Raw genomic sequence first — 16029 nt, 5'->3', positions numbered from 1 at the left:
CATGAAGTATTAAATATAGATAAAAATAAAAACTAATTGTACAGTTTGGTCGAAATTAACGAGACAAATCTTTTGAGCCTAGTTAGTCCATAATTGGATAATTTTTGTCAAATACAAACGAAAATGCTACAGTGTCGATTTTGCAAAATTTTTTGTAACTAAACAAGGCCTTAAAAAGTTTTTTTTTTAACTAAACAAGGCCCTTGGCGTGTACGTAACGCTGCGACGATGGTCGATCCCTGGCCATCGGCCACGTTTACCTGGTCGTGCGGGGGGCGTGCACATGGTGGTCCTTCTCCTTACCACAATTCGGATGGCTGGTTTTTAGGATGGTACTGATGATAATACTAAGGGAGACAAAGTTATTGTCCCGTATATTATATACTATTTCGGAAGGCGTTTGGTCATTCTAGCCGAATGCTTTCGTTTGTTCATTGCCTGCTGATTTAGGAGTTGTTCTTGTGTTAGTTTTGACTGAGTTTGTATTTCAAGTAACCAAACCATTTCGAGGTATAAATAATGAGAATATTTGTCCATAGAATATAAACTTACGGTCTGTATTGTTTGCTAATTGTGAAATAAAACACAGGTTCGGCGGCATTGAAGCTCAAGCCAACAAAGCCCTTAGTTAAAACTATGGTTATCTTGTACAAGAGGTAAGCAAAGATATAAAGGCAAAAGGTTTCAACGAACGCGGGCGGGACCCCATTTCGGCGGTGCACGGCAGGAGCCGGCTCAAACTTTTCCTAGTACAGTACAACCTCCGTCAAAAAAAAATATAATCCTCATATTTCAAAGAGTTAAAGATTAATTTTGATTAAATATAATTAAAAAGTATTGATAGTTATAATGTGTAATAAGAATGTCACTAAATTAGTTATAAAATATATTTTTCATAATAAATTTAATTAAAAATCTAACTGTATATAACATCTTATATAAATTTTATTGAGTTTAAAAATCTTTTGACTTCTAAAAAAAGAAGATTTACATTTTTATAAAACAGAGCTAGTACTGCTACAGCACAGTGTCGTCGCTGTGCGTCGGAGTATTATCTGCAGAATCACAGGCTGCCTTGACAGCCGCTACAGCTCATCAGCTGTCAGCTGACCCTACGTACTCACTCTGTCTATAAAAAAATTATTGTTGTTAACTTTCAAACATCTTATTTAATCATCGTCTTATTTAAATTTTTTATATAAATATCGTCTATTTTGATATTACTTATTTAGTTATTAGAGATATTTTAATATAAAATAGATTCGTCTTATTTAAAAATTTGTATAAAAATTTTGAATAAGATGAGCAATGTGTCAAAGTAAAAAAACAACAGACGGAGAGAGTATGCAGTACTGTACGCCGTACACGCATGCGCGGGTTTGGTTATAGGGATGAATTATCGTCCGAATCGGTATTCAGTATGGTTTTGACTAGGCATAAAAACAGATCGGATACGAACGGATATTACTGATATCATATTTATTTTTATATTTCTGGTCGGATTCAAATACGGATAATGTCAATTATGTCGGATAAGATATGATTGGATGTCGACATCATAAATACATGATTTAAGTATTCGGATACGGTATCGGATGTTGAATATTCGGACTCGGATACGGACAGATCTAAACCCCTCTAAATAAATTCGGTCTCGAATACGGTCGGAAAATATTCGTACCGTTTTCATCTCTAGTTTTGAGTTTCGATTTTGGATTTCGGGTTCGGCGATGCGAATCGGCCGGTTGCCATCCTTAGAGCAACTCCAACAGGACCCCTACTCAAGCCCCAGTAGCTAAATATAGGTGCCCAGTCTAAAAATATTACTCCAGCAGGGCCTCTACTCTAGACCCCATATTTGGCTGGGCACCCATATTTCTCCCCCAGACCCCATTTCTGTTGGCCTAACAGGGCAGCCCCCATCCTTCATCGCGTGTCCTAGCCCTAGCGCATGCTCCCTCTCTCTCTCTCTATCCTTGCATGTGCATGACATCCTACAATAACCGGCTCAATGCTCTAATTGTGTCCATGTCCAAAGGAAGAAGAAAGAGGAAGAATAAAAAGACACTGACGAGTGGATCCCTTCTATCATTCTCTCTGGAACATGTTTGGGGGCCCAAATTTGATGCTACTGTTGGAGTTGAGGAAAAAAAGAATTAAGTCCCAAAAAGTAGGGGGAGTATTCAAATTAAAAGTAGGGGCCTTAGTTACTGCTCTAGAGTTGCTCTTAACCCCGGCCCGCCTGCCGGTTCCGGTTCGACGCCCCAGCTCCAGCTGCACCGCACCGCACCGCACCGCGCGCCGCTCCGGGGGTTCGCCAGTCGCCACGTACGCCTGCGGTTTCCGCGCCAAGCTTGCCGCTCTGCCATGCCATATGCGAATGCCTGCCTGGCCGCCGCGCCTGCCTCGTGTCGTGTTGTCGTCACATGCACATGCGCTCGCTCTCTGAACGCCGCACGAGCTCTGTCTGTCGTCTCGTCTGCCCGGGGTGGGGTGACCCATACGGCCATACCTCGCGCGGGTCCGTGTCGTCCGGCGGAGATATATACCACGCACGAACGCACAGAATCTGCGCTTGTCCGTCTGACCGAAGGCTCTGTTTACGCCTTGTTTAGTTCCCAAAATTTTTCAAGATTCTCCGTCACATCAAATCTTGCGGCACATGCATGAAGTATTAAATATAGACGAAAACAAAAACTAATTACACAGTTTATCTGTAAATCGCGAGACGGATCTTTTGATCCTAGTTAGTCTATGATTGGATAATATTTGCCACAAACAAACGAAAGTGCTACAGTAGCGAAATTCAAAATTTTTCTCAAACTAAACAAGGCCTTAGATTGGAGATGAAAATTTTTTTCATCCGCCTCCCAGATCGCTTGTCGCGTCGTGCACTACTGCAGTAGAAGTACTGTCAAGCAACGGACTGCGTTGCTCGTCGCATTGCATTTGCCCCCGGAGAATCTCGGTGCAGGTGCCGGTGCCGGTGCCTCTCCTCTGGCAATTATCAGTCACTGCCGACGCCCCGCCACTGATAATCGCCTCAACCTGCCGACGATGGGGATTGCAGATGGGCCCCGTGGGTTTTTTATACTTTGATGCTTCTGCACTTTTCACATCCATCCACCGTGACCTTGTTTAGTTCCAAAATATTCTGTAGCTCTTTCGTTTGTATTTGACAAATATTATTCAATCATGGACTAACTAGGCTCAAAAGATTTATCTCGTCAATTTCGACCAAACTGTATAATTAGTTTTTATTTTTGTCTATATTTAATACTTCATGCATGTGTCTAAAGATTCGATGTGACGGGGAATCTGAAAAATTTTGCAAAATTTTTTGGGAACTAAACAAGGCCCGTGTGTTTGAGGCTTTGTTTATTTTGCGAAAAATTTTGGATTTTTGCTATTATATCACTTTCATTTTTATTTGATAAATAGTGTCCAATTATGGATTAATTAGGCTCAAAAAAATTTGTCTCGTAAATTACAGATAAATTGTGCAATTAGTTATGTTTTTTATCTATATTTAATACTTCATGCATATGCCGCAAAATTTGATATGACGGAGAATCTTGAAAAATTTTGGGAACTAAACAAGGCCCGAGTAGACTAAAGTAAATTTTATTCTAATCTACTTCTTCAACACGTGTGGATCGAGATGAATCAGACAATATCCAAATAAGACCTTATGATACAAGTCTAAAATCTTAGTCCTAGGCACATGTAGGACGGACTTTTGCAAAAGCATAAGGAAGTTAGAGGATCTATTTGGCTCATTAGGGCATGTACAACCCAGAGACACGGAGTCATCTATAAGAGACTAGAATCTAACATAAAGACAATTAAAAAGACAGGCTATACAACCCATAGACGGGAGGTCGTCTACAAACAATTTAATGCTTTGTATATAGTCAAGATCAATCATGAATATCAATTTGTATATCACTGTATGGCTGTTTGATGGAAGACGGTTCAAGCATCCAGAAATTTAATAGTACAACACAAATTCAACAATACAGCGCATTCAAACTTGATAGCACACTCAGAAATCCAACTGAACAAAAGGGACCAGACTTCATCATAGTTTATAGTTTATAGCACACTCAAAAATTTAATATTACAACACACAAGGTAGATCATAGCAGATAATTCGACTGAACAAAAGGGGACTTCATATGCAGTCCAGAACATACAAGCAGAACGCCATCTTGTGCACAGAGAGAAACTCTTTCAGTCTAACACATTCAGTTAGGTATAATACAGGATTCAGAACAAGCAATTTTTCAGAGTGGCATATCTGAACTTTATTTTTCCTGTATTTTGTCGGTAACTCAGTACCTGAGAGCATATCAAATCATTTTCATGAGCTTCAGCAGCGGAAGGACATGTGGTGGCTTCAAGCTCTGAACAAACAACTCTGAATTACAAGTAATCGAACATGCATGCATCCTTCTGTAGCAAATCCAAAAACTCGAATACTCATTGCAGCAGCGGAAGGACAAACCAAAACTCGGAGCAAGCGTATCCTCACCTTCTCAACCCGGAGGGAGGGTCAGTGACCTAGGCTTGGAGCCGCTCGTGGAAGATGTCCCTAGTGTCGGTGGCCTGCCATCGATCTGTTGTTACTCTCGTCCTCATCTTCTCCACTGTCCAAGGTGCGGGCTGCAGGCCGTCACAGTCACCCCCTCCGTCGAGCCGCATCAGTGATCGAGGGTGCAACGACGCATCCGTGACTGAGGTGAGATGGATTCTGGCGCGCAACGTCATCCTACACGTGGGATCCTTGCACGCCGTCGAGACGAGAAGACGAGCCTGTACAGCGCGGCTCCAGGCGGCGTTTCGACCTCGGAGCACGGTGAAGGGTCGAGATGGCGGACTAGAAGGGGGGATGAATAGTCCTTTCTAAAAATTATTACGCCGGCTAACCGAAACAAATGCGGAATTAAAACTATCGGTCTAACCAAGACTACACCCCTCTATCTAAGTTCTCTAGCACCTTGTAAAAGATCCTAAATAAGCAAACAAGGTGCTACCTTAGCAAGAGCTCACCTAACCAATTCTAGAAGCAAGGTCACACAAACCTATGCCACTAGTACTTTGCAAACCGGGGAGCTCCTACACAACTAGTAAGCAAAAGCACAAAGCTCCTAAGCTCACTAGCAATGCTCAATAACAAGGCAACCAATGCCAAATTAGAGAGCGCAAGTTACTTAGCTACACAAACTAAGCAATGTGACTAACAAGGTTACACAAACCAAATTAGTCACGCAAGGAAACTACTTCTAGCTACATAAGCAAGAAGGTAACTAGCAAGCTACACAAGCTAACTAATTACAAGAGCAACTACACAAGCACAAGTATATGAATGTAAGAACAAGCTTGTGTTAGGGACTTGCAAACCAACGGGAAGAATAATGTTGACACGATGATTTTCTCCCGAGGTTCACTTGGTTGCCACCAAGCTACGTCCCCGTTGAGACAAGCTCCAAGGTTGCCGCCGGTCCTCTTGCTAGTGGTGACCCACAAGTCACACTCTCCCACGTGGAGTGCTTACCACAAGCTCTAGCACTTGACCCGGCCGGACCACTTGTTGCTCTTCACGTCTCGCTCAACTAGAGTTGCTCTTCGCGATCCCCGCGGGGTGAGCACCGTACCCCTCACAATCTCTTCTCCGGAGCACCGCACAATCTCCTTGCGTGCTTCGACGGAGTCACAAGCCACCAAGCCGTCTAGGAGGTGGCAACCTCCAAGAGTAACAAGCACCACCGGCTTGCAACACGAACACCTAGTGCCACTCGATGCAATCTCTCAATGCAACGCACTAGAATCGCTCACTCACACAATCGGATGATCACTATCAAGCATATGTGAGTTAGAGGCTTTACTAGCACTCCCTAAGCATGGACACTAAGTCCCAAGGGTGCTCCACACCGGCCAAGGCCGGCCACCACTTCTATTTATAGCCCCAAGGGCTAAACTAGTCGTTGCCCCTTCACTGGGCAGAACACGTGGGCACCGGACGCTCACAGGGAGCCACCGGACGCTCAACCCCAAGCGTCCGGTGCTCAGCTGACCGCCACGTGTCACTAGCCGTTTGAACTCGACCGTTGCCGCCAACGGCTACTGCGCACGCGCGCCTGCACAGCACCACCGGACGCTCTGCAAGTCCACACCGGACGGTCCGGTGCTCACCGGACTCGTGCGTAGAGAGGGTGTCAAACTCGCGACCTCACCGGACGCTGGGCACCGGACGGTCCGGTGCTCACCGGACTCGTGCGCAGAGAGGGTTGCAAAAACCCCTCACACCGGACGCTGAGCACCGGACTCTCTCTGGTGCGTCCGGTGCACTCTGCTGCACCCGACAGCACACCGGACGCTAAAGGTCAGCGTCCGGTGCCTCCACGCAGTGCGTCCGGTCCCGCGACTTCTCTAAAAATCCCACCGGCGCAATAGAGAAACCCACACCTCTCTCAACCCTAGGAACAACACCTCCTTTGCAAAGTGTGCTCACACCAACAAGTGTACACCACCATGTGCAAGTGTGTTAGCTTTTCACAAACGTTTTCCCAAAGGAGTTAGCCTCTCAAACTTCCCACGCCACTCGATCCTAACACGTATGCAAAGTTAGATCGCTCAAGTGGCACTAGATGACCGATATGCAAACAAGTTTGCCCCTCTTGATAGTACGGCCATCTATCCTAAATCCGGTCATAAACTTCTCTACACACCTATGACCGGTGAAATGGAAAAGCCCTAGGTTATACCTTTGCCTTGCGCTTTCCATTCCATCTCCTCCAATGTTGATGCAACACATGCACCAACCAATCACCAAATGATATGATCCACTTCATATCATCACGTGACCGTATTGGTTCATCGATCTTGACCTCACTTGCTCTTCACCATTGCCTTGGTCCATCGGCGCCAAGTCTTGCTCAAGCTTCACCGTCACACGCGGTCCCTCGCTTCAAAGCCTCCGACTTGTCCTTCACTCTTGCAACCGGTCCATCAAGCCAAGCCTCATCTTGATCTTCTCCACCTTGGTCACATGACTTCATGTCATGTCTCATATGCAATGAGCTCCTCCATCATCACATCATCACCTGTGGACTAATCTCCTATGTATCTCACATAAACACTATTAGTCCACCTAAGTTGTCACTCAATTACCAAAACCAAACAAGGACCTTTCACACGGGCCCTCGCCGTCGCCTCACGAGACGACGGGGCCAGCGTCTCCAAGCCAAATTGAGGAGTTTTTCGCAAAAATACGAGGATAGAGACGGGTCGAGACGACGCGTTGTACATGCCCAACCTACCCCCCTCCCTCTCCCACTTCAAGCCGTAGCCATCACCTTGCATTTACATTGTGACTCTATCTCCAAAGTGAGGCCGAGGTAGTGCACACGAGTTATTATGGCAGGCGACCAACGCCGGCCACACCACATGCATGTTCATGCCTTGTCCCTTGCTCACTCTGGCTCGCTTGCCCCTCCTCCTCCTCCCCTCCCCCCTCGGCTCAGGCGGCCAAGTGCCTAAGCGCAGAGGCAAGAGAAGGCGGCAACGACACCGAGCCACACCCATGGAACTTTTGGATTATGTGTGCTCTGAACATGAATCTGCCATGCAGTTTGCTTAATTACTTGCTACATCATAGAGATCACAACAAGGAGTTAGATCAATTTGAATTGTACTCCTTGTTGTGATCTCTATGATGTATTATTAGATGTTTATTAAACATACGTGGTCATTACTTGATAGGTGCAGGCACAAAATCTTATACGTAAGGCTTCGCTGGAATGGGTAAAAGTTAGAGTTTCAAATACAGCCGCGAGTGAGTTACCTGTATCCAAATTGACCCATTGCCATCCCTTTTTTATGGGGTCGAGGTCCTCGCTGGCTCCACTATGACAGTTGACAAACAAGAAATGAGATGGTTAGAGATGTGTTTAGTTTAGTTTAAGGGGTGAGAAGGGTTGGATAGAGAAATATATTCTGTTATGATCGATGTTTGGTTGAGGGACGAAGGGATTGAGTAGCTCCCGACACTTGTGAATCCTCAACAGGAGTCAAAACGAGCTAGTTTTAGAAAATTTCACTAGACGAGCTCGTTCTAATTAGACTGAGTGTCATCTCCCTCTACGGGTGACTCCACCATCGTGGTACCACAGGTGGGGCGGACGATATGTGCAGGTGGGAGAGTAGCAACATGGAGCCACTGGCGGAGGTGGTTAGAGAAGCACCGATGTAGGATGGAAGTGGCAGACGGATAGAGACACCAGTGTGGGTAGCAACGAGAGCAGCGGTGCGGACACATAGTGTGTCAATGCCTTGGCTGAGATGCTAGCAAATGTATGGAGAAAAGAATAAGGATGCTTAACTATATGGAGGACCATATGTGACGATGACTAAGAGTATCTCCGAGAGTGTTTTTAAAGTTCGTTCCATCTCTAAATCATTATTTGTAGAATTATTTTTATAAAAATCATTTTCTACATATTTTCACTCTCCGGTAGTTTTTTTCTCTATGATCCTGTTCGTTTGAGCTTATCTGTCGAATATGTCAACCATTCAGTAGTATTTTTCTCTCATAATAAATCAATAAATAATATTTTTAGTCATGACTTTATAGACAAGCGAACAGATTCATATATCCTTTGTGCACTCTAGAAATCATTCTTGTTTTTCTATCTTTGGCCAGCGATATAACCAAATAAAGAAACTTGTTGGAGAATATTTTGTTCCAAAAAAACTTTATTTCTAACAATTAGTAAGGATAAATAGAGTCTCTTGACGTTCCTGTCAATCTATTCTCTTGCTTATCACATTGAGTACTTACTTTAATCAAAACAAGAAAATTAACACATTCTGTTTTTCATCCAAGGCCTTGTTTAGTTTTTTTTTTTACGAAATGGACACTATAGTATCTTCATTTGTATTTGACAAATATTATACGATCATGAACTAACTAAACTCAAAAGATTTATCTCGTAAATTACAGATAAATTATGTAATTAGTTATTTATATTTAATGCTCTATACATATGCCGTAAGATTCGATGTTACAAAAAATCTAAAAAAATTTACAAAATCTTTTAGGAACTAAACAAGCCCCAAGCAACGAAATACCTGCTCTGTCCTTAAATCTGGAAAGGGAACAGAACGGTAGCGCCGTTCCCGTTCCGGCGGTCGGCGCCGCCGCGTGCAGTGCAGGCCCCCCCTGAGACAGCGCCATGTGCTCCCTCGCAGCCACGCGCTCCATCCAGCTCATTAATCAAACAACACCTTTCAATCCAACAGCTGCAACCAAACAGTGCTGCTTCTGGCTAGCTAGCTAGACGTTGGGAGACGACGACGACGACGAGACAGACATTGGCTGGAATCCCAGTTCCCACCGACCCGTCCATGGTTGGTTCCGTCCAGCAACCACACCCACGCCTCATGCGCGAATCAGGTTCGGCGGAATCGCGATCTCCAAATTCTCGATCCGCCGCTGCCTGCCTGCGGATATCTCTAGGCGTCCTGCTCCTGCCCTGCTCCACCACCACCTCCTGAATTATTCGTTCGCTATAATTAGTACCACCAGTATATCCATCAGTTGGGATCATCCTTCGTCTTCCTCCTCGGGTCCATCCACAGCCTCAAGTCTGAACGGACGACTCCGAAGCTTACTTACCAGCGAAGCGAGCCCCATTTGTTGACGATCCTCTGCTCCCAACAAGTCTCCACGCCCGCTTCTTGTGCGGGTGCGGTGGTTTCTTCTCGCTGCTGCTGCTGCTGGCGGCGCCCAATCGAAGGCGTGTCTCCGGAATTTCTCAGTCAGGTCAGTGGAACCGAGGCTCCAAAACCTCTTCAGTTCTTTTCACTCTTCCCGTTCCATTCGGAGGATTTTTTTTTTTGTTTCATTTTCGGCCACCTCTTCTACCAAGTCCTGTTCTTGATCTTGTTTCTCAATGAATGCTTCCCATCTCTTCCTGAATCATTTTCCCCTCGACAGTATAATGCTGATTTGATTACTCTCGCTGGCTGCAGCCTCTGGTGATTGAGGTCTACTACTTGCTCAAGATTGCGGCTCCAGGACAAAGATGAGGTCTTTTCCCCATCTGCTGCTGATCCTGGTGCTACTCTTGATCCTGGAGAATGTCCGAGCGCAACCCAACAGACCACTTCTGATCAACTGCGGCTCGGGTTCAAGCGCCGATGTCGATGGCAGGACATGGGTGGGGGACGCCCGTCCTGACGGTACCGACTTCACGGTCACATTGCCCGGAGTCATTGTCCCAGCTCCAAAACCTGACGGAGGGGGAGGAGATGCGTACGGGGACCTCTACAGGACTGCTCGCGTCTTCAACGCGTCGTCCACCTACAACCTCAGCGTCGCCGCCGGGAGCTACTTCCTCCGGCTCCATTTCAGCCAGCTCTTCAGCAACCTCAGCAGTGGCAAGGAGTCGGTCTTCGATGTCACGGCCAATGGCCTGAGGCTGCTCTCCAAGTTCAGTGTCCCCGGGGAAATCTTCTGGAGGAACGCGAGGAGCAACTCCACCAGCGATGTCATTGTGAAGGAGTACCTGCTCAATGTCACCTCTGCAAAGCTGGAGGTCGAATTTGCGCCGGATGCCGGGTCGTTTGCCTTCATCAATGCCATGGAGGTTGTGCCTGTGCCCGGCAACTCGATCTTCGATTCGGTCAACAAGGTGGGTGGTGTTGGGGTGAAGGGCCCTTTCAACCTTGGAGAGAGTGGGATTGAGACCATGTATAGGGTGTGTGTGGGAGGTGGCAAGATTGAGAGGAAGGAGGACCCGCGCCTCTGGAGGAAGTGGGATTCAGATGAGCATTACATATTCGCTATGAATGCTGCTCGCAGTATCAAGAATACATCCAACATAAGCTATGTGTCAAGTGATGATTCGGTTTCTGCGCCGCTGAGGCTCTATGAGACGGCCAGGGTAATGGAGGAGACTTCTGTGGTGGATAAGAAGTTCAATGTGTCTTGGAGGTTCAGTATAGACCCTGGCTTTGATTACTTGGTTAGGCTGCATTTCTGTGAGCTGCAGTATGAGGAAGCAGAGCAGCGCAAGTTCAAGATCTACATCAACAGCAAGACTGCTGCAGAGAACTATGATGTGTTTGCAAAGGCTGGGGGCAAGAACAAGGCGTTTCATGAGGACTTCCTTGATGCTGCCTTGTCGGAAACGGACACCCTTTGGGTTCAGTTGGGTTCCGAGTCCTCTGCGACAAGCTCTGCAGCTAGTGAGGCACTTTTGAATGGCATGGAAATCTTTAAGGTCAGCCGCAATGGAAATCTTGGCCATCCAACAATTAGAATTGGGGGTATGAGTGGTGGCTTGGATAAACCAAAGCGGAGCCCCAAGTGGGTACTGATCGGTGCTGCTGTGGGTTTGGTGATTTTTATCTCAGTTGCTGCTGCTGTTTATTTCTGCTTTTATCTGCATCGGAAGAAAAACACTTCAGTGAAGAAAACAAAGGACAACCTGCCAGCTACACCAATGGCTACTAATGCTCGCTCCTCCCCCACTCTTCGCACAACTGGAACATTTGGTAGCTGCAGGATGGGTAGGCAGTTCAGTATTGCAGAAATCAAAACAGCCACCATGAACTTTGAGGAGTCCTTGGTGATTGGAGTTGGAGGATTTGGCAAGGTCTACAAGGGTGAAACTGAAGATGGCACTCCAGTGGCAATTAAGAGGGGTCATGCACAATCTCAGCAGGGTGTGAAGGAATTTGAAACTGAGATTGAGATGCTCTCAAGGCTGCGACACCGGCACCTTGTGTCCTTGATTGGCTACTGTGATGAACAAAATGAGATGATCTTAGTTTATGAGCACATGGCAAATGGCACATTGAGAAGCCACCTTTATGGAAGTGACCTTCCTGCTCTTACATGGAAGCAAAGGCTTGAAATCTGCATTGGTGCGGCAAGGGGGCTTCACTACCTTCACACTGGACTTGAGAGGGGCGTAATTCACAGGGATGTCAAGACCACCAATATTTTGCTAGATGACAACTTTGTCGCGAAGATGGCAGATTTTGGCATCTCAAAAGATGGCCCGCCTTTGGATCACACCCATGTGAGTACTGCTGTCAAAGGGAGTTTTGGTTACCTTGATCCAGAGTACTTTATGAGACAACAGTTAACTCAGAGTTCAGATGTGTACTCTTTTGGTGTTGTCCTGTTTGAAGTGCTTTGTGCTCGACCAGTCATCAATCCAACCTTACCAAGGGATCAGATAAACCTTCCTGAGTGGGCATTGAAGTGGAAAAAGCAGAACTTACTTGAGACCATAATTGACCCTCGATTAGAGGGAAATTACACACTGGAGTCCATCAAGCAATTCAGTGAGATAGCAGAAAAATGCCTTGCAGATGAGGGGAGGAACCGTCCTTCAATTGGTGAAGTCCTGTGGCACCTAGAGAGTGCTTTGCAGTTGCACCAAGGGCATCTGCAAAGTTCAACTGCTGATGATCTATCAGGGCATGAATTGAAGCTCTCTGATGCATCTGCTAATATCAGGCGCATCAAAGAGGTAGAAGAATCCACTCATACAATCTGTGAAGATGCAGATGGGGAAGCAGTTGAAGTCAAAGTTGAGGTACCAGAGACTGTTTGAATAGGGTGAGTGTCCAATTAATGACATGCTCAGCTGCACAGCTATCTGCAGTACTGTAAACACCATGTATGGTTGCCCCAACAATATACTGAAATCCTTTTAGTTCAGTGGGGTTGATTCTTTCTTTTTCTTTCTGTTTGTTCTTTGCGCTGATGTAGAACGTGCTAAATGATACCAATTTGATTGATTCTTTCATAATATTCTGGAAAGAAATGCAATGTGGAGCATTACTTGGGATATGCAGCATGGAATCCATTGTGCTATTCTTCCATCCATCGAGTTTCAAAATCTGTAAAACTTCATGAGTGTCACAATTTTCCCGAGGTTTAGTATTTTGGTTCATATGGTCTTGGTGTACCTTATTCATGGGACTACAGCCTTCTTAGCTGAAGCCATAGGTTTCTTTTGCATACTGAGTTTCTTCAGTTTGTCACATTGTACAGCACATAGCAACGTTACTTCTTTATGGATTTTTCATTCGCATATCCTACGGATCTAGGGACACCTGGATACAGATATATCTACGTGACACTGCATGGCACATAATTTTATTTGCTGCAGCCAGGCTTCAAGAAGCCAGGGCACTAGTATTGTAAATAAGAAGAGCACCACCCAGCAATATTCCAGCAAGAGTGACTGCCCAGAGCAACAACCCTGTCTTTCCTGCATAAATCAAGGAAGGAAGGTTATATGTGCCTTGGGAATTGAAACATCTGAAAGTTCTCTATAGTAGCATTGAGCATTTCAAGGATCTTATTTTGGGAGGGTTTTCTGTGCATACCTCCAACATAAACGTCACCGCTTGGAGACCATTCTTCTGGGTTATATATTGGACTACAAGGAAAAGATTAGCATCATTATATTGGAAGGTGAAAGATGAATTATGAATGTTAATTCTGTTCTGACCTCCTTTTAATATTTTTGTATGTTTCAAGCACTATTGCTTGCTGAAAAGTACAGTTCCCTGTTACCAGATCTCAAAAATCTTGTATTTCAATTTCTTTCTATTGAGTAATTTTATAGCACTAACATCAGGATGGATTTTACCTGTACCCATCAACATTTGCTCCGTATTTATTGGCAAACTGGTAGACACCCTTCCCCTATCAATATAGGAACAATATTAATTGACAGTGATGCCTTTTCTGTTGATTCTCTCTTTTGTTCTTGCAACATCAACACTCACCTTGGCTGGCCTTCCAGATGCATCAACACCATCCTTCAAGTTCAACCCTCCTGCAGGCCCTGAATGTCAACAAGAAAATGCTTGTTAGTAACAGAAGAGTGCTACATGAGAATTGTATCCTGTACACTATGAGGTTGTTTAAAGATTTGACAGAATGGTATGCATATGCATGCTTGAAAAGGAACAACACATTTACTGTTTCGAGGGGGTTATAAAAGTTACTAAGATACTTCAGGTTAACATCTGTATTTTTATTTCGAATACTAGATTATGTTTCATGTATGCACTGACCGAAAGGTTGGGATGTTTTGATCTTCTTTGTTTTCTTGGCCATTACTCTGAAGGTTGAAGATCTTGCTGATGGCTGGACACTTGTGAACCTCGACCGATCCAAAAATGGAGATGGTTTCAGAGACAAAGAGGCCATGACTGAGGCTGCCATGCTGCATGAATGGTTCAGGATCGGATTCTTCCTTTTGCTGTCAGTCTCTCTCTTTCTTGGCAAACTTGTTTGCAGGTAGCTCTTGCTTTAAATACAGCAACAAGGGGGGTTAGAGGTAGCAAGCAGCAAGTAGCTTGGTTTAACAAGTCTCAGTTGCTGTGTGGTGCCGTGGACCCATGGCCCGCTGTTGTGATCAGTCTTTATCCTTCACATGACTGACAAGATGGTCGAATTTGGAGGAAACATCTAGCTGGTGAATGGATAATGCTGAGAACCTTCTTGCTTTTGCTTTGTGAGTCAGTTTTGTGCCTTTGTGAGTCAGTTTTGCTCGTTGCATTTTTCCCCCTCAGAATATTCGTGATATTGAATCAATTTCCTATCTTTATTTCAACATTTCACTATCTCTAGTTCCGTAACAACGTCGTAGGCTGGTAGCGTGTGGGATTCAATCCTGAACTTTCGTGAAGCAGTCGGGTTTTTTTTTTCTCACCTGGGGTACATATTATGCTGCTTGCGATGCAGTAAAAGAAATGATATGTATGTTAACGTAAAGAGATGGATGGAGGGTGATTTATGGACTTGTGGTTGTCCATTTGGCATTAGGCAGGTATTTGAATTTTAGAGCCATCAGCCATGGTAGAGTCAGACCGTTTCTGTGTGATGAGAGATGATACTAGCTCACATTCTGACTTTACTGAAACGACTCTGAATTTACCTTTTTTTTTTGGGGGGGGGGGGGGGGGGCGGGGGTATACACTGCATCATTTAGGCAAAACTATTGAAGAAAAAGCGATCAAGTGTTGTTGGGCTAAAACCGGACATTTCAGGCTAAAACTGGGCCTGAATCACGCATCACCAGGCTAAAACTGACTAGTTTGCTACTAGTACCTTGCAACATGACTCCAACAAAGTTTTAGAAAAAAAAAACTGCATAGGTGGCAAGATTTCCAGAAGAACAGAAAATGGAGAGCAGCATCATGAGCTCAACAAACTCTAGTCTTCATTCGCAATGATGGGTATACAGTTAGGATTCTTGCCGGAAGCATCAGCAAAAAAGCCAAAAACCAAGGCAGAGGTTGCTAGGACCGTGCAAGCACGGGTGTGTTGCTGTGTGCGCTCGCGCAGGCCTTCAGGGCTTGTGTTGTTGCTGATGGGGCAGGGCAATTATGAATCACTTCATTGTAGAGTACTGATTTTGTCCCCCAGTAGAGTACTAGAGTGAGTGAGGAAACACATTAGAATAACTGTAACTCTGGTCTAAGCCCTAATCACTGCCCCTAACTAAACCTCTACAGTGATCATTGCTTCCACCCCACTTTTCATGAAAAAGGTGGTGCCTAGCCTAGGGACCAAATCAGAGAATCAAAGTAGAAAAATCCACACACAAAATCATTACAAAATTTACAATCTGTGCGACCGGTGCTTACTGCCTGTGGTAGTAGTTTGTTCTAGCGTGGAGACGGGTGGAGATGATACCTTCCTATTTCGGATAGGTTGCAATTCGTGTACTCTGCTCAAAGAAGAATATCCATCTGGCCACATGTACAGCTAGCGAATGTTGATCGGAGAAGAAAGTGATGCTATTGGAGGTGGCGGTTGTTGTGCTCGTCATCATTGTTTGGATCGATCTTGCTTGACCCACGCATGGATCAGAAATGTAATATATATCTTCTGTTGCAAGTGTGAAGCATGAACATTGAGCACACACAAAAAGGTGATGTTCTAGCTAGTAGAACTAGTCAGCTAGCTGCCTGCGGATTGGACGAGGT

At 45.0% G+C, this 16029-nt stretch overlaps 2 protein-coding genes across 2 annotated transcripts; one reads left to right on the top strand and one right to left on the bottom strand.

The window, feature by feature from the left end:
* On the top strand, positions 9190–12830 carry LOC8086402 (probable receptor-like protein kinase At1g30570). The gene is made up of 2 exons (XM_002461404.2): positions 9190–9826; positions 10036–12830. The coding sequence occupies exon 2, from the start codon at positions 10089–10091 to the stop codon at positions 12630–12632; it is 2544 nt and encodes an 847-aa protein (XP_002461449.2). The 5' UTR covers positions 9190–9826; positions 10036–10088; the 3' UTR covers positions 12633–12830.
* Positions 12872–14425, bottom strand: LOC8079922 (photosystem II 10 kDa polypeptide, chloroplastic). Its single transcript, XM_002459295.2, has 5 exons — positions 14110–14425; positions 13819–13877; positions 13680–13735; positions 13414–13466; positions 12872–13295 (listed from the first exon to the last, which is right to left on the bottom strand). Exons 1-5 carry the CDS (start codon positions 14258–14260, stop codon positions 13201–13203), a joined length of 414 nt encoding a protein of 137 aa, XP_002459340.1. The 5' UTR covers positions 14261–14425; the 3' UTR covers positions 12872–13200.

This window comes from Sorghum bicolor, chromosome 2 (assembly GCF_000003195.3).
Source record: "Sorghum bicolor cultivar BTx623 chromosome 2, Sorghum_bicolor_NCBIv3, whole genome shotgun sequence".
Taxonomy (NCBI): Eukaryota; Viridiplantae; Streptophyta; class Magnoliopsida; order Poales; family Poaceae; genus Sorghum; species Sorghum bicolor.
Note: the sequence above shows the minus strand (reverse complement) of the source record. Positions and strands in the feature narration are given on the sequence as shown.